Genomic DNA, 25,165 nt, shown 5'->3' with positions numbered 1-25,165 from the left:
AGCCTGCCACTCACCAGGACCCGGGTTGAAGCCTGCCACTCACCAGGACCCGGGTTGAAGCCTGCCACTCACCAGGACCCGGGTTGAAGCCTGCCACTCACCAGGACCCGGGTTGAAGCCTGCCACTCACCAGGACCCGGGTTGAAGCCTGCCACTCACCAGGACCCGGGTTGAAGCCTGCCACTCACCAGGACCCGGGTTGAAGCCTGCCACTCACCAGGACCCGGGTTGAAGCCTGCCACTCACCAGGACCCGGGTTGAAGCCTGCCACTCACCAGGACCCGGGTTGAAGCCTGCCACTCACCAGGACCCGGGTTGAAGCCTGCCACTCACCAGGACCCGGGTTGAAGCCTGCCACTCACCAGGACCCGGGTTGAAGCCTGCCACTCACCAGGACCCGGGTTGAAGCCTGCCACTCACCAGGACCCGGGTTGAAGCCTGCCACTCACCAGGACCCGGGTTGAAGCCTGCCACTCACCAGGACCCGGGTTGAAGCCTGCCACTCACCAGGACCCGGGTTGAAGCCTGCCACTCACCAGGACCCGGGTTGAAGCCTGCCACTCACCAGGACCCGGGTTGAAGCCTGCCACTCACCAGGACCCGGGTTGAAGCCTGCCACTCACCAGGACCCGGGTTGAAGCCTGCCACTCACCAGGACCCGGGTTGAAGCCTGCCACTCACCAGGACCCGGGTTGAAGCCTGCCACTCACCAGGACCCGGGTTGAAGCCTGCCACTCACCAGGACCCGGGTTGAAGCCTGCCACTCACCAGGACCCGGGTTGAAGCCTGCCACTCACCAGGACCCGGGTTGAAGCCTGCCACTCACCAGGACCCGGGTTGAAGCCTGTCACTCACCAGGACCCGGGTTGAAGCCTGCCACTCACCAGGACCCGGGTTGAAGCCTGTCACTCACCAGGACCCGGGTTGAAGCCTGCCACTCACCAGGACCCGGGTTGAAGCCTGCCACTCACCAGGACCCGGGTTGAAGCCTGCCACTCACCAGGACCCGGGTTGAAGCCTGCCACTCACCAGGACCCGGGTTGAAGCCTGTCACTCACCAGGACCCGGGTTGAAGCCTGTCACTCACCAGGACCCGGGTTGAAGCCTGCCACTCACCAGGACCCGGGTTGAAGCCTGCCACTCACCAGGACCCGGGTTGAAGCCTGCCACTCACCAGGACCCGGGTTGAAGCCTGCCACTCACCAGGACCCGGGTTGAAGCCTGCCACTCACCAGGACCCGGGTTGAAGCCTGCCACTCACCAGGACCCGGGTTGAAGCCTGCCACTCACCAGGACCCGGGTTGAAGCCTGCCACTCACCAGGACCCGGGTTGAAGCCTGCCACTCACCAGGACCCGGGTTGAAGCCTGCCACTCACCAGGACCCGGGTTGAAGCCTGCCACTCACCAGGACCCGGGTTGAAGCCTGTCACTCACCAGGACCCGGGTTGAAGCCTGCCACTCACCAGGACCCGGGTTGAAGCCTGTCACTCACCAGGACCCGGGTTGAAGCCTGCCACTCACCAGGACCCGGGTTGAAGCCTGTCACTCACCAGGACCCGGGTTGAAGCCTGCCACTCACCAGGACCCGGGTTGAAGCCTGCCACTCACCAGGACCCGGGTTGAAGCCTGCCACTCACCAGGACCCGGGTTGAAGCCTGCCACTCACCAGGACCCGGGTTGAAGCCTGTCACTCACCAGGACCCGGGTTGAAGCCTGTCACTCACCAGGACCCGGGTTGAAGCCTGCCACTCACCAGGACCCGGGTTGAAGCCTGCCACTCACCAGGACCCGGGTTGAAGCCTGCCACTCACCAGGACCCGGGTTGAAGCCTGCCACTCACCAGGACCCGGGTTGAAGCCTGCCACTCACCAGGACCCGGGTTGAAGCCTGCCACTCACCAGGACCCGGGTTGAAGCCTGCCACTCACCAGGACCCGGGTTGAAGCCTGCCACTCACCAGGACCCGGGTTGAAGCCTGCCACTCACCAGGACCCGGGTTGAAAGCCTGCCACTCACCAGGACCCGGGTTGAAGCCTGCCACTCACCAGGACCCGGGTTGAAGCCTGCCACTCACCAGGACCCGGGTTGAAGCCTGCCACTCACCAGGACCCGGGTTGAAGCCTGCCACTCACCAGGACCCGGGTTGAAGCCTGCCACTCACCAGGACCCGGGTTGAAGCCTGCCACTCACCAGGACCCGGGTTGAAGCCTGCCACTCACCAGGACCCGGGTTGAAGCCTGCCACTCACCAGGACCCGGGTTGAAGCCTGCCACTCACCAGGACCCGGGTTGAAGCCTGCACTCACCAGGACCCGGGTTGAAGCCTGCCACTCACCAGGACCCGGGTTGAAGCCTGCCACTCACCAGGACCCGGGTTGAAGCCTGCCACTCACCAGGACCCGGGTTGAAGCCTGCCACTCACCAGGACCCGGGTTGAAGCCTGCCACTCACCAGGACCCGGGTTGAAGCCTGCCACTCACCAGGACCCGGGTTGAAGCCTGCCACTCACCAGGACCCGGGTTGAAGCCTGCCACTCACCAGGACCCGGGTTGAAGCCTGTCACTCACCAGGACCCGGGTTGAAGCCTGCCACTCACCAGGACCCGGGTTGAAGCCTGCCAACGCTACACGCCGACTGAATAAACATAAAAGTCATCAGGGAATCGGAACGACACAAATTTGCATAGATTTTTCCTCGTCTCCAACACCCGCCTCGCTCTGAGGCCTGAGCGACTCTCAGCGTTTATGTATGCGCGTCCTGATGTGCTTTTGTTTTCACTTTATTGTTGGCTTTTGGGGCGAAATTATTAGTACTTGTCATTTTGTTCCCGTCGCCTTGGAACACTGCCTTGGAGACCCCAGTATAGACAGCCAGGGGACGCCACTGTTGGAGGTCTCTCACCACAAGAGCAGGCGGGTGTGGTGGAGGTCATCACGATATTGGGCTCTTGTTCTACCTCTTGTGGGCTCTCCAGTCGTCTGCTCAAGCCGTGGAACGTTGTTAAGCTCCAGCAAACATAATTTGCTAAAGCACTTGTTACTTTAGACAGTGACGACCCTTTAAACTTACCCCTGAGCTGTGAACACACACACACACACACACACACACACATACAAAGGGGGAGGTTTGGCGTGACTACTTTGTTTTGGGAGAGGTTATATGTGTCTCTTCTGGTTGACTGGTAGCTTACTACCTAAGCTACCTTAGGTATTCACCTAATTGTGCTGCGGGGGTTGAACTTTGGCTCTTTGGTCAGAGGTAGCTTAGGTAGTAAGCTACCAGCACCACACTGCATTTGTGTTCTTTCAAAAGAGTAAGTTATCACACTGTAGGTCTCAACTGGTCGCGGGAAGTAGGCCTGGAAGTGTTCCCCGATACTCAACCCAATGGAACTTAAGCAAGTTAATGGTCACAAAATATTCCCAGTGTGTGTTCATCTAGTTGTGCTTGCGGGGGTTGAGCTTTGCTCTTTCGGCCTGCCTCTCAACTGTCAATCAACTGTTTACTAACTACTTTTTTTTCCACACCACACACACACATACATTCCAGGAAGCAGCCCGTGACAGCTGACTAACTCCCAGGTACCTATTTACTGCTAGGTAACAGGGGCATTCAGGGTGAAAGAAACTTTGCCCACTTGTTTCTGCCTCGTGCGGGAATCGAACCCGCGCCACAGAATTACGAGTCCTGCGCGCTATCCACCAGGCTACCAGGCCCCTGTGTGTAGTGTATAAAATCAGGTCGATGTCCATCAACATGTGTTAGGAGCAGAGGTAAGGCAAATAATTGTTAATATAAAACATTCACAAAAATAGCTTGAAATATAATACACAATATAATAAATAAAATACACAATAAAATACACAATAAAATACACAATAAAATACACAATATAATAAATATGAAGAGTCTCAGTAATCTGGAAATCCTTATCATTTTATTAAGAGCAGTTTTTGTTACTATAGAACTGAATATCGCCAAAATGACTTTATTTGATAACACTGCTCAGAAGATATCATAATCTATATAATTACTCACTTTGGTTATATTTCCGAGGCTTGTCAATAATAAAACTCAGAAATCATCATCAAACTAATGCATATAGTCACTGTCAATCATCATAACTGTCTATGTATCCCTTGCCTCCTCTCTTCACTTCACATGTATGTATATGTATATATATATATATATATATATATATATATATATATATATATATATATATATATATATATATATATATATATATATATATATATATAAAAATAGTAATAGAGGAAAAATAGATTGGTTAGAAAGGCGGGGTCCAAGAGCTAATAGCTCGATTTCACGAATACAAATAGTAAATAAACACACAACTCTTAGACTTTGCTTACAATTGCACTGACAAAGAAAGGTGTAAATCAAAGAAATTAAATATAAGAACGCGATAAAAGTAAGACTGACTAAAGGGAATACACAAGAAAGAAAGAGGGGCCCAAAACAGGTCACTAGGCATAGTGTGGTACAGAAAGACAGCATTTTCTTTTGTCAAGACAACATGAACGTTCCAGATTCAATTCAAGATAATATTCGCCAGGAGGAAGCTTTCGAGCGGACGGTCTTGTAAACCCAGTCGTTCCCAGACGACTCTGGACCTGAATTTTAACTCGACAGAAATGTATTTCATTTAATGTATTTTACTGTGTAAGATGGACATTTTTGTTGTAGTTTTTTAAATAAAATAGTAGGTAGTTTTTTCTGTAACTATTCACTGACCTGATCGTTTTCTGTAACTCTTCCATTAAATACCTTCGCTCCTGTAATTGGCTCAGTGAATTAGGTGAATCCCGTTACTCATCCAGTGACTGAATCGTAGCTTGTGGCTCATCTCACAGTTCTAACTCTTTTCCCCCCGACGCCACTAGGCAGGACTGGTTCCCTTCTGTGACTACTTGACTGACCGGCTCCGGTCTTGGGTCACAGTGCAGTCGCCCCTGGTGGACTGTTCCGGCCCCAGGATGGCTTACCTGGCTCCCTGCCTTACTGCCCTCCCCACCAACCTCCCTACCTTCTCCCCTCACGACCCCTTCCTCTCACGATCCATCCCCTCTCCTCCCCTCACGATCTCACAATCATTTTCCACCTTACTGTCCCTTATCTCATAATAGGACTATCTCTTCTCATCCTTTCTACACCATCTCACTGTTTACCCCATCCACCCCTTCCCTATTCCTCCATTATCCTACTCCACCTCTTCCTCCTCCTTCTTCTCCATCTCTTCCTCCTCCTCCTCCTCCTCCTCCTCCTTCTCCACCTCTTCCTTCTGCTCCTTCTCCATCTCTTCCTCCCTCTTCTGCAGTACTCGCCTAACTCTGCTCTCTACATTTTTCGTCTTGGTTCTTATATTGTAATTATAACTGAATGTTTTTTTTTATCGAAGGAGGGAATGTGTATATTAAAAATGTTTTAGTGCTTTGTGTTAAAACATTACAAATCCACATTTCTTTATGAAATGTGGATTTGTAATCTACACATCCAGGACTGTGATTATCCACCTTTTTTCCCAGCATTTTTTGTGTAATTATTTGCTTCCCTGATTGGCCAAAAAGCTATTTTAGTGATCTTAATCAGCATGAACACACACACACACACACACACACACACACACACACACACACACACACACACACACACACACACACACACACACACACACACACACACTCCAGTTCCACATATACCTGTGAAACCTGTACACACATATACAAGTTCCTGAGCCCAATAGGCTCAGGAACCTCTTCATCAGTTGATTGACAGTTGATAGCCGGGCCCAAAGAGCTAGAGCTCAACCCCCGCAAGCACAACTAAGTGAGTACATCCAGGTGTGTGCAGAATAAATCATGCAATTCTACAGAACTGACGATGTTTACATTTATTGAAGAAGAAAAAGCAATTTAAGAAATCCGTCAATACAATGTAGACTGTCTGGTTCATTCTCTCTCTCTCTCTCTCTCTCTCTCTCTCTCTCTCTCTCTCTCTCTCTCTCTCTCTCTCTCTCTCTCTCTCTCTCTCTCTCTCTCTCTCTCTCTCTCTCTCTCTCACGCACACAGCGAGTCAAGACATAGAATGAAAAATAAAGTTTGAATATGAGGTTAGGTCTGCTTTGTAGTTTTGCTTTGTGATATCTGGCGCGTCGAACTCCGAAGGCTTCGGTGTAAAAGTTCTTGCCAATAAACACACACACACACACACACACACACACACACACACACACACACACACACACACACACACACACACACACACACACACACGTATCACACTGCATTCAACAGCATTACTCAGGCTTCGTTGAAAGTCATCCCAGAACAACAACAAGAAGGAACGACTGCAAGTAATATTTCCCTTACGTTACAACTCATAATCTCCAATGTCCACATCACGTAGGTCATCAGATATCGTACCTACGAGGTATGATCTACGGTAGGTATGATCAAAATGCGTATGTATTATTTTGGTCAAACAAGATGGAGCCTAGTTGGGCTCTATTGTCATATCCGTCGATGGCACAAAGGTCGCCACTATTGTGTATGGGTCAGATCCCCACTCATGTGAACGAGTTCGATTACCAGCATCCTGGATCATCCAGGATGCTGGCTCCATCTCGCCGCCCTAATCTCCTCATTCTATAATTTTTAAGACCACAGATAAAGTCTCAATTCATGTATACTCAGAGATGCAGGGTATACCTCTCGCAGGAGGGGGGAAGGGGTTGTAAACCATCAATAGTCACAGTGTATAGTGGATACTGTCAACAACAGGAGCAGGTAAACTGGGTCTCCAGCGGACTATCACCCGGGGTGATCCTCTCTCCCGGAAGACCAACCATCTAACATCACATAAAAGTTATATAGTTGCAGGAGTTGATACTTAAACGCAGCAGGCGAGTCCCGCGCGCACTCTAGGTCCTCCTACAGAAGGCGACGTTATTGTGTTCGTCTGTGTTCTCTCGTCTACACCTTACACCTGGGGTGTTTGTGTTCTCTCGTCTACACCTTACACCTGGGGTGTTTGTGTTCTCTCGTCTATACCTTACACCTGGGGTGTTGGTGTTCTCTCGTCTACACCTTATACCTGGGGTGTTGGTGTTCTCTCGTCTACACCTTACACCTGGGGTGTTGGTGTTCTCTCGTCTACACCTTACACCTGAAGTGTTGGTGTTCTCTCGTCTACACCTTACACCTGGGGTGATGGTGTTCTCTCGTCTACACCTTATACCTGGGGTGTTGGTGTTCTCTCGTCTACACCTTACACCTGGGGTGTTGGTGTTCTCTCGTCTACACCTTATACCTGGGGTGTTGGTGTTCTCTCGTCTACACCTTACACCTGGGGTGTTGGTGTTCTCTCGTCTACACCTTATACCTGGGGTGTTGGTGTTCTCTCGTCTACACCTTACACCTGGGGTGTTGGTGTTCTCTCGTCTACACCTTACACCTGGGGTGTTGGTGTTCTCTCGTCTACACCTTACACCTGGAGTGTTGGTGTTCTCTCGTCTACACCTTACACCTGGGGTGTTGGTGTTCTCTCGTCTACACCTTATACCTGGGGTGTTGGTGTTCTCTCGTCTACACCTTACACCTGGGGTGTTGGTGTTCTCTCGTCTACACCTTATACCTGGGGTGTTGGTGTTCTCTCGTCTACACCTTATACCTGGGGTGTTTGTGTTCTCTCGTCTACACCTTACACCTGGAGTGTTTGTGTTCTCTCGTCTACACCTTATACCTCGGGTGTTTGTGTTCTCTCGTCTACTCCTTACACCTGGGGTGTTGGTGTTCTCTCGTCTACACCTTATACCTGGAGTGTTTGTGTTCTCTCGTCTACACCTTACACCTGGGGTGTTGGTGTTCTCTCGTCTACTCCTTACACCTGGGGTGTTGGTGTTCTCTCGTCTACACCTTATACCTGGAGTGTTTGTGTTCTCTCGTCTACACCTTACACCTGGGGTGTTGGTGTTCTCTCGTCTACACCTTATACCTGGGGTGTTGGTGTTCTCTCGTCTACACCTTACACCTGGGGTGTTGGTGTTCTCTCGTCTACACCTTATACCTGGAATAATTGTTTCTAAACCGTATGGTTCTTGATGTTATCGTTCTTCCGGTTAATGATGATGTTCGTGTGTGTTTACACTTATACACATTCATACTTACACACCGGCTACAGTATTATGTTGGGTCCCGTGTGCTGACACTAAGTTTGGTACTGTGGGATCGAGAATGAAGATTCGTGCAGCTTCACAAACACTATTAATTATGTTATTCTACATTGACCGGGATAGGCCTAAACCCCAAAACATTTATAGGCCTCAAACACAAGCTTTAAATCTGAAAATTTATATCAAGCTTTCCAAATAATCACAACATTACCAGTTGGGATATATATAATCTGTAGTTACTCCAAGAATGCGATTCAAGCAATTACGTACTCTTCAACAACGTGCAAAGAGTTTGTTCAACTTCTTCACGAACATCGATTAAACGGTTATGACACCTCTATCCAATGGGTCCCAGCGCATTGTGGTATTCTCCATAATGAACTAGTAGATCATCTAGCCAAAGCGATACACAACACGCCTCACATTACCCAACATACAATTCCACATGTTGCACGTAAAGGAGCCTTCAAAAATACCATCACCCAAGATTTTGCGACGAAATGGAACACGTGATGCTCACCTTTGTACTATGGGTCCATTAAAAAGAAATGGGAAACTTGGAAACATGTCCGATATAAAAGCAGAGAAATTGATATAGCGATGACCAGATTAAGGCTGGGACACACCAAACTAGCAGCACACAGCTCTAAGTACAGAACAGACATCAACGAACTCTGCATCCACTGTCAGGTGCCTGAAACAATCACTATCACCTTCACTGCTTCCGACATTATAGTGCCAGAGTAAATTTCAAACAAGTACTTATCGCACTTAAAATACCCTTTACCATCGAGCATATATTAGGAGGCGGTGACCACTCGTTACAGGAAAAATACCAAATAGTCAAAGCACTGGGTAAATATCTCCAGTAGACCAACAAATTGGGTCACATCTGACCCGCGCCACATGTATACCTGGCGCCACCAACAGCTAAACACAGAAAACAACTGCCTCGTCACAGCACCATGGATCAGCTGACGCCATAAACACAACACACCGCCCTACAGTGCGGCAAGTCTCCCTACAACACACACCTCTGTTTTAATCACCGTTCCTCTATCTACAGCACAACGCAACAAGCACCTTTGGAACTCTTTTCATCCTCAACATAAACGCCTCTACCAACATGTGTACTGGTGCAGTCATTGGGAGGACAAACCCTTCATGCAAACTGCACCTACTATCAAGAAGAAGAAATCTGAAGGGGCTTTGCGAAACCAGAAAAGTTGGAACCTAAGCAACCAAACCTGTTGAGACAGACTCTAATCAGCCGAGTGGGCGTCAATAATACAGTCGTTTTAAATTTCACACTAACATTGTAACTTTGACGTTGTGGTCGACGGGCTTGACGGCTGAGTGGACAGCGCTCGTGATTCGTAGCCCTAAAGTTCCGGGGTCGATCTCCGGCGGAAACAAATGGGCAGAGTTTCTTTCACCCTGATGGACCTGTTCACCTAGCAGTAAATAGGTACCTGGGAGTTAGGCAGCTGCAATACCATATTTAGTTAGATAACTGTGTTGCAAAGTACATATAAACACTTGATAAAAAGGTGAGGTTGGTGCAGAACCAACCCGACCTCTTGAGTTGTCACAACGTCACAAAAATATTGTACTAAATTGCCCGAACCTAACCTAAGTGAGGACCGACGAATAGAAAACGCGACAGCCCATCCGTCAGTTTTATGACAGCTGCTGACGTTGGCTTTAGTGCTTGTGTTAAATATTTAAAGAAGATGGTCAACTTCGTTGTTTTCGTACTTTTCAATTCACTACTTGGCAACCTTTTGGAATGTGGCTGACTTCAGGATAAGCTTTTGGGCTCTAACTGCTTAAAAAGTAAGCTTTTGGGCTCCTCTTTTTAAAAAGTAAGCTTTTGTTCTCCAACTGCTTAAAAAGTAAGTTTTTTGGGCTCTACCTGCTTAAAAAGTAAGCTTTTTGGGCTCTACCTGCGTTAATTAGCACTATCAATTGTTTAAAACATTAACTACAGCTGCTAGAGTGGCCGTTGAGTCATTAGATATGTATAATCACTCTGGTTTTGTTATTTGCTTAGCTAGACGAACTAGAGGGTTCAGTTCCTGAACCGATTATGTGCCTCTGTAATCCTTTACACCGCCCACAGGATGGGTATGGGGTGAATAATAAAGAAATTGAACTGTTGCGTTGTATATCCTGACACGTATATACAATCTACGGGGGCATATACTCATGGGAGAGAAATTAGTATATTCTGGTATTCGAGTTTATATATATATATATATATATATATATATATATATATATATATATATATATACATATATATACATATATTGGTGTTGGTCTTGATTAAATTATAAGCAAAATTATTTAAAGCCTCACACACACATACACACACTCACACACACACACACACACACACACACACACACACACACACACACTCACACACACACACACACACACACACACACACACACACACACACACACACACACACACACACACACCTGGCACTCAGGGCCACCCCCTGGCCTCTCAGGCGCCCTGTTAAGGAAGAGTGGGGGCCGGCATGTTTGTTAGTGTCTCGGAGATTAATGCACCAGGGCGGGCCAGTCTCCTAAGGATGATAAATTTGGACGTCCAAATTGGGGGCTGTTAGTGGCAGGAGCGGATCTCTCCTCTACTTCAGGAGGAGGTGAAGGGGGGTGAAGAGGGATGCTCTCCTCCAAAGGGGGAAGAGAGAGAGAGGGGTGCTCTACTCCAGAGGGGGGGAGGAAGAGGGGGAGCTCTACTCCTCAACAGAGGGAGAGGAGCGATGCTACACTTAAAGATGAGCTCTTCTACACTAGGGGAAAAAACAATTTGAAAACCGAAATATTTTCTCCTGTTGTGTAGTATGGTGCAGCTGCAGTGTGGTGCAGCTGTAGTATGGTGCAGCTGCAGTGTGGTGCAGCTGTAGTATGGTGCAGCTGTGGTATGATGCAGCTGTAGTATGGTGCAGCTGTAGTATGGTGCAGCTGTAGTATGATGCTGCTGTAGTATGGTGCAGCTGTAGTGTGGTGCAGCTGCAGTGTGGTGCAGCTGTAGTATGGTGCAGCTGTAGTATGGTGCAGCTGTAGTATGGTGCAGCTGTAGTATGGTGCAGCTGTAGTATGATGCTGCTGTAGTATGGTGCAGCTGTAGTGTGGTGCTGCTGTAGTATGGTGCAGCTGTAGTATGATGCTGCTGTAGTGTGGTGCTGCTGTAGTGTGGTGCTGCTGTAGTATGGTGCAGCTGCAGTGTGGTGCAGCTGTAGTATGATGCTGCTGTAGTATGATGCTGCTGTAGTATGGTGCAGCTGTAGTGTGGTGCAGCTGTAGTATAATGCTGCAGTAGTATGGTGCAGCTGTAGTGTGGTGCAGCTGTAGTATGATGCTGCTGTAGTATGGTGCAGCTGTAGTATGGTGCAGCTGTAGTATGGTGCAGCTGTAGTGTGGTGCAGCTGTAGTATGATGCTGCTGTAGTATGGTGCAGCTGTAGTATGGTGCAGCTGCAATATGGTGCAGCTGCAGTGTGGTGCAGCTGTAGTATGGTGCAGCTGTAGTATGATGCTGCTGTAGTATGGTGCAGCTGTAGTATGGTGCAGCTGTAGTATGATGCTGCTGTAGTATGGTGCAGCTGTAATATGGTGCAGCTGTAGTATGATGCTGCTGTAGTATGGTGCAGCTGTAGTATGGTGCAGCTGCAGTGTGGTGCAGCTGTAGTATGGTGCAGCTGTAGTATGGTGCAGCTGTAGTATGGTGCAGCTGTAGTATGTAACCCATACAACAGGCAGTGTAGCAGGAGGAAGAGGCACTGTAACAGACCAACAGGCAGGGATGCGGCCAGTGACGTGGGGTTCAATAACACATACACTCCTGTATACAGCGTCATACAGGCTCAATGACACATACACTCCTGTATACAGCGTCATACAGGCTCAATGACACATACACTCCTGTATACAGCGTCATACAGGCTCAATAACACAATACACTCCTGTATACAGCGTCATACAGGTTCAATAACACAATACACTCCTGTATACAGAGTCATACAGGTTCAATAACACATACACTCCTGTATACAGCGTCATACAGGTTCAATAACACAATACACTCCTGTATACAGCGTCATATAACAGTGAAACACTTCCGTCGATGATTATTTTTCAAATCACCTGAGGGCTTTGCGTGTCTATTTCCTCCCCCCTTCCCGTCCTCTGCACGCTTTGCATGCGCACGTTCGCACGCACATACACTCGCGGCTGAGTGGACAGCGCTCTGGGGTCCTAGTCCTAAGGTGCCCGGGTTTGATCCCCGGCTGAGGCAGAAACAAATGGGCCGTTTCTTTCAGCCTGGTGCGTCTGTTCACCTAGTAGTAAATAGGTACCTGGGAGTTAGACAGCTGCTATGGGCTGCTTCCTGGTGTGTGTGTGTGTGTGTGTCTGTAAGAGAAATATACGTAGTAGACATTATGGAGTTAAAATAAATTGGTTAGAAAGGCGTGGTCCAAGAGCTAATAGCTCGATTCTGCAGATACAAATAGTAAATACAGACACACAGAACAGGATGAGATGCAGGACCAGGAAACAGGATTGGTTCAATAGAAATTGTGAGAGGGCCAGAGAGGATAAGACAAGTAAATGGGTTCAGTATAGGATGAGGCCAAACACACAAACATACCAGTACTACAAACAAGCAAGAAACAGTTACACAAGAATGAGGAGAGAGGCAGAAAGGAACTTTGAGAAAGGTATTACGGACAAATGTAAAACAGATCCAAGACTCTTCAATAAATTCATTAAGAGCAAGCTGCATGTAATGGATAAAATCCAGAGATTGAGGACGGGGAACAAGACTACTCAGAATGAAAAATAATTGTGGGAAATGCTAAATCAACAGTTCCAAAGTGTGTTTGTACAAACGTAGGATTACAGAGAGCCGGACTAAATACTAATTCCAGAACACGTCATAGAATACACATAGGTATCTCAAGACGAAGTGAAAAAATTACTCAAGGGACCAGGAAGAAATAAAGCGGTTGGACCTGATGGAGTTTCACCTTGGGTGCTGCGAGAATGTGCAACTGAGCTGAGCATTCCACTCCAATTAATATTCCAGACATCCTTGTGCACAGGAATCTTAGCAGATCTATGGAAAAAGACAAACATAGTACCAATCTATTAAAATGGTAGTCGAGAGGAACCTCTAAATTATAGACCCGTGTCATTAACAAGCGTGGTAGTCAAAACACTAGAAACAATAGTTAAAGCCAAATGGGTTGACCACCTGGAGAGTACTGACATAATAACGGACAGACAGCATGGTTTTCGAACAGGCAGATCATGTGTAACAAACTGATACTACAGGAAAGAGGGAGACAATGTATCTGACTGGAGGAGTGTTACTAGCGGAGTACCACAGGGTCCTGTCCTTGCACCAGTAATGTTCATCGTCTACATAAACGATGTACCAGAAGGAATACAGAATTATATAAACATGTTTGCAGGTGACGCTAAGATACTGGGGAAGATATGAGACGCTTAATCTAGATAACATAAGTGCTTGGAGCGACAAGTGGCAAATGGAATTCAATGTGAATAAATGCCATATTATGGAATGTGGAATCGGAGAAAATAAATCACACACAACTTACAAATTATGTGGAAAGGAATTACAGAACTCTAATAAAGAAGAAGAACTAGGGGTGGTTTTGGATAGTAAGATAGTTTTTGGATAGATGTCGCCAGAGGAACACATAGAACATTGTGAGAGGAGCGTATCCGTCGCTTTCCAACTTCAGACTTGCTTTTAATCATATGGATGGTGAAGTACTAATGAAACTTTTTATAACTTTTGTGAGACCAAAATTAGAATATGCAGCAGTAGTATGGTGCCCAGATCTCGAGAAGCACATAAACTGGAAAGGGTGAAAAGACATGCTACAAAATGACTTCCAGAACTGAAATACAAGAGTTACAAGGAGAGACTAGAGGCGTTAAACATGCCAAAACTAGAAGTTAGAAAAATGAGGAGATATGATCACCACCTACAAAATACTAACATAAATAAATTGTGAACAGTTAAGCATAAGAATCCCGTGAACGATTAAGCAGAAGAAACTTGTGAACGATTAAGCAGAAGAGTTCATTAAAAGGAGATAAGGAATCAATAAAGGAGTTAGACTCTGAGACGCAGCAAATTTTACTAATGGATGGAGTAGAAGCTAATTTAAACGCCGTAAGAAAAACTATTAAAAACACCTGTTACGAGGTAATTTTATAATTAAACGGAAAAAAAACATAAAAACTGGCTGTCCCCCTTTCCTCTCTGGAAATTATTTTAGCTTCCAGTAAGGTATTTTTCCTCCCATGAAGTTATCTTCCATTCCAGGAAACTAATTAATTACATTCATGCTATTTACATCACTCTCATGTCCTCCCATCACTCTCATGCCCTCCCATCACTTCTTAACGATGATATCCTCCTTCCCATACTGGTTCTTTCCATTCCACGAATTGTCATCCATTCCCAGGCAGTTCAATCCCCCTACCCATGCAAATCTCTCTCATTCTGTGCATTTATCTGCGATTCCCGACAGTTTCCACCCTATTCAAGGAATTCTCTCCTATTTCAGGCAGATTCCTCCCATTCTGGGCATTTATCATCCTTTCCAGGCATTTATCATCCTTTCCAGGCATTTATCATCCTTTCCAGGCATTTATCTCACTATTCCAGGCAGTTTCCACCCATTCCATTCCTCTCATAGACTCTTACTATTTCAGGTAGTTCTTCCTTCTACCAGGTATCTTCATCCATTCCAGGACAACTCCTAGGTAGTTTAATGTTCTCCCATTAGTTGGTAGTTCACTACTATGCAGTTTTCTTTTCCTTCTTGACTATTTTATTACTTCTCGGATAGATCCTTTCCATCAAGATATTTCTTTCCCATTCCAATCAGTTCTCTCCCATTTTGGACATTTCCCTACCTTTTCCAAGTAGTTTTATCTTTTTCTTAGGAATTCTGTTCTTTTCCATGAAGTTCGTTCCCTTTCCAGAAAGTTCCCTTCCTTTCCAGTGTGTTCTCTCCCTTTCAGGAAGTTTCCTCCGTTTCCATGAAGTTCCTTCCCTTTCCAGAAAGATATCTCCCTTTACAAGACGTTCCCTCCCTTTCCAAATAGTTCCTTGTCTTTCCAGGTAATCCCTTCCCATTCCATGCAGCTCCCTCCTCTTCCAGGCATCTCCTCTCCCCTGACATCACCTCTCACCCATCCCACTCCTCTGGGAGGGGGAGGGGGGTGTGGCAGAGATCCAGAGAAAATTCTCACATTTCACACACTGCGCCATCTCAGCGCTCAAATTGAAGACATATATTCCATTTTGCACGCTCTAATCTTTTAAGAGCGGGTTGTTCGCGTAGTGACGGGGGTCGAGGGGGGGAGGGGGAGATGCTGCCCCCCCTCTATTATCCCCCCTCCCCCCCCCCCCCGCTCCCTTTCTCCCATCCTACCATCCCCATACCCTTTTATCCCCTCCCTGGCCAGGTGTGTCTGCCCGGAGTGACATCGGAATGTCGCGTGACAATGAGACACGCGATATTTGCACGTGACACGTGGTAGACAATGATACTGCACGTGACAGAGACCCATGACAGTGGTCAGGATCCACTGTCAGAGGGGCCCTTACTGCTCCTTGGGAGGGACAGTAAGGGCCCCCTCACTCTGGCTCTACCTGTAGTAATACTCCACAACCTGAGGCAGGGACAACACCCACTTGCACACCGCTAAAAACTAGACGGCCGTCACGGGCGTTATTGGAGATGACCCAATAACTGCGGGGAGCGCTCGTTAATCTAATTCAGGAGCGGTGAAGAGCCTTCAGTGTGGCGAGCAGGAAATGGGGTAAAATTGGTTTCCGGGGCTCCAGGGATTGTGTTAGTTGCATGATCAGTCAGTCTATAGCTGTTGTTGTTGTTTTACATTCAGCTACTCGGATCCAAAAGTTGCAAGTAGCACGGGCTATGGTGAGCCCGTAGTGAACTTACCTGGCACAGGAGAGTGGCTCTAACTGAGGGGTCTATAGATGTGATCGGCTTAGCTGGTATGCTTGCTTTGTACTCCCCTAGTTGTGCTTGCAGGGGTTGAACTTCGGCTTTTTGGTCCCGTCTCTCAATTAACAATTAACTGGTATGCAGGTTCAAGAGCCTGTATCATACCTATTTGTGATTCTGTGTATGGAGTCTGCCTCCACCTCATCACTTCCTTATGCATTTCATATGCTAACTATTCTGATATAAAAAATTGTTTTTAATGCCTGTGACTCATTTGGGTACTCAGTTTCCACCTGTATTGACTGGTGTGAATACCACTCATGTTACATAGTCTATCTACCCTATCGATTTTCCTGTGAATTTTACATGTTGTAACCATGTCTCTTTTAGCTCTTCTGTCTTCCAGTGGCGTAGAGTTCAATTCATGTAGTCTTTCCTCGTAATTCAAACTTCTTAGTTCTGGGACTAGTTTGGGGCATATCATATCCAGTTTCAATTTGTGCTTGACTAGATATGAACTCCACGCTGAAGCTACGTTCCCCAGGATTGTCCTGACATGCGAGATACTAGAATGAAGTCTAACACAAATTTCTACAGGCCTGTTCTGATGTTAGCCATCCTCACGTACGCCGCTGATGAGATCTTCTTGATGTGGGCTTCAGGAAACAAGTTCGTTATGATATCTACTCCCTATATACCTCTCTCTTTATCCGTCCCATTTAGAATTTCGTCTTCCATTTGGCATCTTGTGTTCGGCCTGCTGCTCTCTCCATCAAGTTTCATTATTTTACATTTACTTGAGTTAAATTCTAGTTGCTATTTGTTGGACCATTCTTCCAATTTGTCGAGGTCATCTTGTAGCGTCTTGCTGCCTTCCTTTGTGTTAATTCTCCTCATAATGTTCCCATCATCAGCAAACATTGAAAAGAATGAGTGTATTCCCTTTGGTAAGGTCATTTACATATAAGAGAAACAGGATAAGTCCGAGAACGGAACACTGTAGGCTGGAGTGAGAGTTTCCTCCATTCCAGGAAGTTCCCTCCCTTTCCATGAAGTTACTTCCCTTTCTATGAAGTTACTTCCCTTTCCATGAAGTTACTTCCCTTTCTATGAAGTTACTTCCCTTTCCATGAAGTTACTTCCCTTTCTATGAAGTTACTTCCCTTTCCATGAAGTTACTTCCCTTTCCACGAAATTACTTCCCTTTCCATGAAGTTACTTCCCTTTCCATGAAGTTACTTCCCATTCCCTTCCCTTTCCCTTCCCCTTACTGGTATGTGTCAACCACAGTAGTTGACACAGTGGTGTGTCAACTGTGAATGAGAAGTGGATTTCACCCTGAAAATGTGGGAGAGGAGTGGAACTTTCCCATAAGCAGGTGTGGGAATGAGGGAAAGGCGTGGATCTTCCCCATAAGCAGCTATGGGAATATGGAAGAGTCGTGGACCATTCGCCGACATGATGGACTAAGGTTTCATCACAACACAAATGAGAACCAGCGCCCCTTTGCCTACAAAGAACAACACTGATATGGACGCTTAAGTACCCACACACACACACACACATAATTTCACCCACATCCAGACGAGCCTCACCACATCCATACACTCTTCCTCACCGCCCCTGACCATCACCATCATCACCATCACCATCTCCAGCCTATCTTGCGTCCCCTCCTGCAGCCGAAGGAGGCAGTGATCGCGGTCTGAGAAGGAGAGATTACGGAGCCTTGGGAAGAATAAAGGCGACAAGGGACGTCTCAATGGCCAGCCTCATCAACAGAATACAGAGGGGAACGAGAGGGGCCATGGACCAGTGTGAGGGGACCACGAACTAGGGCGAGGGGACCACGAACTAGGGGCGAGGGGACCACGAGGAACCAAACACATTCATTTACAATGGCGGTGATGTGTTTCATGCAACTCGCCCCCATCACCATCCGAGGGATGGGTTGAGAGAGAGATACAGGACCTAGATGGGTCTTGATGCCCTATTCACCCAATTCTGGAATAGGGAAGCGTGTTTTTGTTGTTGTTGCTAATCAGTTGCTTGTAAGTCGATTGACTAAAATCTGTAAGTATGAGATGGGAGAATTTGCTTTCCTGAAATCTGGTATACAACCAGTTTTCCATTGCAATCGGGTTTGTGTATTAAATATGGTGTATATACCTATCTGGTGTATGTATGGTGGAGTGTATATTTGTCTGATATACGTATTTATGTGGCATGTGTACCTGTAAGAACACACGCACATATACATACGAATATCTATACAGCACTAAGCCGTGGAATATATGTATTACTTTAGTATTCAGGAAGTTAATGTTTGTGCACAAACTAAGACTTAGTTAATACACATCTTTGATCACATGACCAGAGGCAAGACTTACTGTAATTATTACTAACGACTAAAATTAAAATAATGGTCAAATTAATGGAGTCTAATTTTAACGTCGGTAATTTTACACAAGAATATTTATATTTTTAATTATTTTTTGTTGTAATTAACTAGCTTTTACGGTGATGAGTTTAGGATCAAAGATAATTGTTTATCTTTTGTTTCTTCTGTGTGTTTCTCTTCCATTGTGTCCCTTTCAGTAACCTTAAGTGGTGACTGACTCTCTCTCTCTCTCTCTCTCTCTCTCTCTCTCTCTCTCTCTCTCTCTCTCTCTCTCTCTCTGTCTCTCTGTCTCTCTGTCTCTCTGTCTCTCTGTCTGTCTCTCTCTCTCTCTCTCTCTCTCTCTCTCTCTCTCTCTCTCTCTCTCTCTCTCTCTCTCTCTCTCTCTCTCTCTCTCTCTCTCTCTCTCTCTCTCTCTCTCTCTCTCTCTCTCTCTCTCTCTCTCTCTCTCTCTCTCTCTCTCTCTCTCTCTCTCTCTCTCTCTCTCTCTCTCTCTCTCTCTCTCTCTCTCTCTCTCTCTCTCTCTTTGCTCAGGCAAATTCACTTTCGCGTCTCGGCAGTATGTGTGTCTGCCTTTTACATTGCATTTTAGCTAGTTAGCATTTGCTGTTCTGTATTCCCGGAAGGCGGCTGCTGCTGCAGCTCTTGTGTACGAATATAAGAGTTTTATGTGACTAGCTGCTGCAGTGGTGTGATGACGGGGTAGTGGTGGTGGTAGTAGTTGTGGTAGTGGTGGTGGTGGTGGTAGTAGTTGTGGTAGTGGTGGTGGTGGTGGTAGTAGTTGTGGTAGTGGTGGTGGTGGTGGTAGTAGTTGTGGTAGTGGTGGTGGTGGTGGTAGTAGTTGTGGTAGTGGTGGTGGTGGTGGTAGTAGTTGTGGTAGTGGTGGTGGTGGTGGTAGTAGTTGTGGTAGTGGTGGTGGTGGTGGTAGAAGTTGTGGTAGTGGTGGTGGTGGTGGTAGTAGTTGTGGTAGTGGTGGTGGTGGTGGTGGTAGTGGTGGTAGTGGTGGTGGTGGTGGTGAGAGTGCGTACCTAAGAATGACACGGGGAAGTAAGGTTTAGCTCTTTGTGCCCTAGAAGACGTTTATAGATGTGTTCTACTTCGGTGCTCTGACAGTTATGCTTCTGCTAGTGTACGCCCTGTGTGTTACTTTCAGACCTTTCTGGCACTTCTGCGACAAAAAGAACTCCTTTCCTGAATTTAGATGTCTTACGCTTCTTTATGAGCCGCTGCGGTGACTAGCTAGACGCGTTCGTATTTCTTGATGGTAAACATGGGCATTTGACCAACGTGACTGGTGGCCCTCACTGTAGTGTTGTTAGGAGTCTGGCACCACTGCCACCGAGGCATTACTCACCAGAGGCACTTACAGTGTCATCTCTGGAGCCGACCGTCCAAATGGTTGGGCACCATTCCTTCCCCTCCTTCCTCGTCCTATCCAAAATCCTTATCCTGACCCCGTTTCAGGTGATATATAATTGTAATGGCTTGGTGCTTTCCTCTGATAGTTCTCTCTCTCTCTCCCTCCCTCCCTCCCTCCCTCCCTCTCTCTCAAGAGGCACAACCGTAGAGTGAACTGCTCCACTAAGAACTGATCAACATTGATCACAGAAAAAAACACTCTTTTTGTGTACTTAGGATAATTACCTTCCGGAGTCCATTCGCACCTGTATAGAAAAGCTATTAACTTTTAGAACACCTGAGGTACGTGTCACGTCTTCTCGTGTCAGTGGAGACGTGTCACGTCTCTGGCAAGGTCCCCCCCCTGCCTTTCTCCCTCCCCATTTAAACCGTGTCTTGCATTTACGCAGTTCCGATGAAACCATTGAAGGAGAAACACCTTCCACTTAACCCTTAATGGATTCCAGAGGTCAGCCTCGTTAATCAACGAAGTCGTCTGTGGTTCAGGAGCTCCTACACGTCACACCAACAACAGCAATGGAATAGTGAATGGCCAGCAGGTAGTGAATGGCCAGGAGGTAGTGAATGGCCAGGAGGTAGTGAATGGTCAGCAGGTAGTGAATGGTCAGCAGGTAGTGAATGGCCAGCAGGTAGTGAATGGCCAGGAGGTAGTGAATGGTCAGGAGGTAGTGAATGGTCAGCAGGTAGTGAATGGCCAGCAGGTAGTGAATGGCCAGGAGGTAGTGAATGGCCAGGAGATAGTGAATGGTCAGGAGGTAGTGAATGGTCAGCAGGTAGTGAATGGCCAGCAGGTAGTGAATGGCCAGGAGGTAGTGAATGGCCAGCAGGTAGTGAATGGCCAGGAGGTAGTGAATGGTCAGGAGGTAGTGAATGGTCAGCAGGTAGTGAATGGCCAGCAGGTAGTGAATGGCCAGGAGGTAGTGAATGGCCAGGAGGTAGTGAATGGTCAGCAGGTAGTGAATGGTCAGCAGGTAGTGAATGGCCAGCAGGTAGTGAATGGTCAGCAGGTAGTGAATGGCCAGGAGGTAGTGAATGGTCAGCAGGTAGTGAATGGTCAGCAGGTAGTGAATGGTCAGCAGGTAGTGAATGGTCAGCAGGTAGTGAATGGTCAGAAGGTAGTGAATGGTCAGCAGGTAGTGAATGGTCAGCAGGTAGTGAATGGTCAGCAGGTAGTGAATGGTCAGAAGGTAGTGAATGGTCAGCAGGTAGTGAATGGCCAGGAGGTAGTGAATTACCACTAGGCAAGAGAAGATGGCAGGACCTAAAATGACCTGACCGTCGGCTCAATTACCTGCTATTAATTAACTCGGTGGTCAAGTCATTAATGGTAGGCTGCATTAAAGATGCATAAACCACTCTGTTTCGCATTTCCATTCTGTCTTCAGACGGTATTCGAAATTTAAACTAATTCAAATTGGCTTGTCAGTCATGCTCAATTTTTTTTTACATAAACAGTAAGGATGAGAGACAGACGGATAAAAGTCAATTTAATTAATAAGATACTGCCCGAAACGCTTTGCGTAATAGTGGCTTTAGGCATTGTACGTACTAGCCCTATCTATAAATCGATCAGTTTATGTAAAATCTCTTGTATGTATGTACCTTACCTGGAAAAACATTTTATTTTTTTTTTTATACTAAGTATACCATCAAAGGGGTTTTCTAATGCACAGAAGAAATATAAAACACAAGATTAATTTATGCAAATAATTAGCATCACAAATTAAGTGAGAATGCAGAAGGCATTACGCTATGCTTCATGCCCTCGTCTCCAGCATGCGAGGTCACCAGAAGACCTTCTTTATAAGCAGCATCAAAACAGAACAGCTGGTGCTCGTAATTTCCAGACGCAAGCAACGGCTGTCAAAAACGCAAACAAATAGCCAAGCTGGGAAATTGGGTTCTATTTCTGGTAAATGGAGAATCATCTCTGATGCATGAGACATCCGGCTCCCTTCCCTCGAAACACAAACCGTAACTGTGTCTATTTTCCGCTTGTTACAACTTGTAATAAAGTTGTTACATCTTGGCTTAACGTGTTTATGACGTATTAGAACGTTGTTACAACTTGCTATATTGGTTGTTATAACTGGTTAGGAGGTGTTAAAACTTGTTCGAACGTTGTACCAACGTCGTAGTTCCGGTGTGTGTTTGGCGGGTTCTGCGTCTTCCTCAGCTGTTAAATAATAATAATAGTTTACTCTTGTAATGGCTTCGTTGTTCTCTACAGTGTGAAGCCTACTTCTATTGGCTGTGTCTATCCTCTGTTCTCTCCTGTGTGAAGCTTGTCACTGTTGGATAAGGTAATACTGTGTTCTCTCCTGTGTGAAGTCTATCACTATTGGTTGTGTCAAGCCCCTGTTGTCTCCTTGCAACATCCAGGAACTGGTGTAATTCTCCTTGTAACATCCAGGAACTGGTGTAATTCTCCTTGTAACATCCAGGAACTGGTGTAATTCTCCTTGTAACATCCAGGAACTGGTGTAATTCTCTTTGCAACATCCCGGAAGTGATGTAATTCTCCTTGCAACATCCAGGAACTGCTGTAACTCTCCTTGCAACATCCCGGAACTGGTGTAATTCTCCTTGCAACATCCAGGAACTGGTGTAATTCTCTTTGTAACATCCCGGAAGTGATGTAATTCTCCTTGCAACATCCAGGAACTGGTGTAATACTCTCACACTACATCACTCTTACCCGGCTGCTTCTCTCGCTCAAATACCTGCAATTTATGAGGGCAATTGATCACCTCACACACGTGTCGTTAATCTCCCCCACAGGTGACACTTGGCGAACATCTTCACTTTAAGGAATCACTAGTAAACATCAGGGACTAGTATACACCGTGAGGTATACTCCATTGCTTGCTGTGTATACACTTGTGAGTTTACTTTAGCCTTGAACTATGTCCAGACAAAATGCATTCTTGCTGGTTGGTTATTTGTAGTTGTCTTAATGATATTCCAGAGGTCGATAGGCATTAAGTCGAACAGCAAGTAAACATGTATTATGTTTGTAACTCATCTTGTATGTATGTAATTTTACTTGAATAAACATTTGATATACTTGTAATGGACATTCTTGGGTTTGTTAAGTATTTCGTTAGTCGTCATAAATTAGTTAAATACAACTTCAATTCTACCTACTTGTGTATTGTGAACACAATGAGGTTAATGACTGATGCCACATTGAACAAAGGAGATTGAACAAAGATATGCATGCCTGAAAGACCAACCCGTCCTCCTGTTAATATAGTACTTTGTAAGTATGTTCACCATAGTACAAATATTGACTTAACAGTCAATTAGATAGTAGAATTTGGTACTATTCAATTTATAGTCCTAAAAAATGAGGCTAAAACAATATTAATTATTCCTAGGCCTAGTATAGCACATATATATGTAACTATTTTAGGGCTCAGATAGCGTGCAATAGGCCTAGGAAGATTAGGTCAGGTTAGGGTAGTTTAGAATGTCCTTGCAACATAAATGCATAACCATTTCCAGTTTGTTCAAATTCAATTATAGCGACCTCTAATTTCTAAGTGTCTATTACGTCATATATGTACTATCAACATCAGAGGTCCGAGACTGTTCAACACGCTTCCACTACACATAAGGGGCATAACTGGCCGACCCCTCACAGTGTTCAAGAGAGAACTGGATAAGCACCTCCAAAGGATACCTGATCAACCAGGCTGTGACTCATACGTCAGGCTGCGAGCAGCCGCGTCCAACAGCCTGGTTGATCAGTCCGGCAACCAGGAGGCCTGGTCGACGACCGGGCCGCGGGGACGCTGAGCCCCGGAAGCTCCTCAAGGTCAAGGTAGTCCTCATCGTTACTATAAGAACTAACTAAACAGGAGGTTGAACTGGAAAGATCAGACAAAAATCAACTGGGAGAATTGATAGGATGGAATTTCTCGATTATATTTGAGCTTATTTTAACAGATATTAAACTTGGCACATGCAAACAGGTAGAATTTCTACCTCAAGACAATTAAAAGTGGATGAACTGTATCAGCAACTGTATCACTTACTTTAATGTCGGATACTTAGGTATTATTCACAACTGTAATCCACAGATAACTCGCATTAAATCAACACTTATGCTAGCACCTTCTCAACTGTATAACTGTTGTTATGTAGTTATACAAACAACACCCCTGCTAAGCATAACTGTAGGTTAGCTTAGCATTTTAGCACCAAATCACGTTCTGTGGTTGATTGTTCAATAAACCCCTGAACTATATGTTTAACACATCTCTAACCCTGTCCATGGAGGACAGAAGAAAATGTATATATGCTGGTTAGCATTGTAAATGTGTGGCCACGTTTGTGGTAGAAAAACAAACTCAACTCTTTGCTAGGAAACTACCTAGTGTTCCCCTCCCTACTAGAAAACCACCTAAAACCCCTCTTCCCACTTTGAAAACCACCTGACACAATACTGACTTCTTTCTCCTGCTGATTTATGTTTGAAGCGAATACATAAGCTCGGATCCTTTCTAGAAAAAAACGTTTTCAGCCCAGTCTCAAGCTGATTAAGCCTACCACATAATTTCAACAACATATTTGAGAGCAAATTTGGCATGTGACCCGCCAGCAACCCTTGAACTACGCCAAAGCTCTGCTGCTCTCTGCTGTAATAATAGTAAAGCCCATAGTTGACATTTTTACTGTTTATGCCTAGACAAATACACTGTTATTGGTGTATTTGTCCCCTAATTCGTACCATCGTCTCCTGTTTTTTTCACTACACCAGTTTACAATATATCACCAGAGTTTGTATCATTTCTAAACAACAGAAGTGTTGCATCCTGTGTGAAAATCTTTCTTCATTTGTTAGATTTATCCACTGTTCTCTCCTGTGTGAAGCCTACCAACATTGGTTATATATCCACTGTTCTCTCCTGAGTGAAGCCTACCAACATTGGTTATATATCCACTGTTCTCTCCTGTGTGAAGCCTACCAACATTGGTTATATATCCACTGTTCTCTCCTGAGTGAAGCCTAGCACCGTTGATTATGCCTTTCCGTTGTTCTCTCCTGTGTGAAGCCTCCCACGATTGGTTAAGTGTATCCACTATACTCTCCTGTGT

At 46.0% G+C, this 25,165-nt stretch overlaps 2 protein-coding genes across 2 annotated transcripts; one reads left to right on the top strand and one right to left on the bottom strand.

The window, feature by feature from the left end:
• Positions 1–11,020: 11,020 nt before the first annotated feature.
• On the bottom strand, positions 11,021–12,127 carry LOC123745720 (uncharacterized). The gene has a single exon (XM_045726537.2). It carries the CDS (start codon positions 12,125–12,127, stop codon positions 11,021–11,023), a length of 1,107 nt encoding a protein of 368 aa, XP_045582493.2.
• Positions 12,128–12,914: 787 nt separating this feature from the next.
• Positions 12,915–21,303, top strand: LOC138359058 (ovarian abundant message protein-like). Its single transcript, XM_069317752.1, has 3 exons — positions 12,915–13,013; positions 20,279–20,344; positions 20,509–21,303. The coding sequence occupies exons 1-3, from the start codon at positions 12,915–12,917 to the stop codon at positions 21,301–21,303; spliced, it is 960 nt and encodes a 319-aa protein (XP_069173853.1).
• The last annotated feature ends 3,862 nt before the right edge of the window (positions 21,304–25,165 follow it).

Source organism: Procambarus clarkii, chromosome 88 (assembly GCF_040958095.1).
Source record: "Procambarus clarkii isolate CNS0578487 chromosome 88, FALCON_Pclarkii_2.0, whole genome shotgun sequence".
NCBI classification, from domain to species: domain Eukaryota; kingdom Metazoa; phylum Arthropoda; class Malacostraca; order Decapoda; family Cambaridae; genus Procambarus; species Procambarus clarkii.
Note: the sequence above shows the minus strand (reverse complement) of the source record. Positions and strands in the feature narration are given on the sequence as shown.

Bases quoted from the DNA above. Each gene is read 5' to 3' on its own strand.
- LOC138359058 (XM_069317752.1), top strand. From the start codon at position 12,915: ATGAGGAGAGAGGCAGAAAGGAACTTTGAGAAAGGTATTACGGACAAA. The intron at 13,014-20,278 runs GTAATGGATAAA...TTGTGTACTTAG, and splicing joins TCATTAAGAGCAAGCTGCAT to GATAATTACCTTCCGGAGTC. The intron at 20,345-20,508 runs GTACGTGTCACG...AATGGATTCCAG, and splicing joins TAACTTTTAGAACACCTGAG to AGGTCAGCCTCGTTAATCAA.
- LOC123745720 (XM_045726537.2), bottom strand. From the start codon at position 12,127: ATGACGCTGTATACAGGAGTGTATGTGTCATTGAGCCTGTATGACGCT.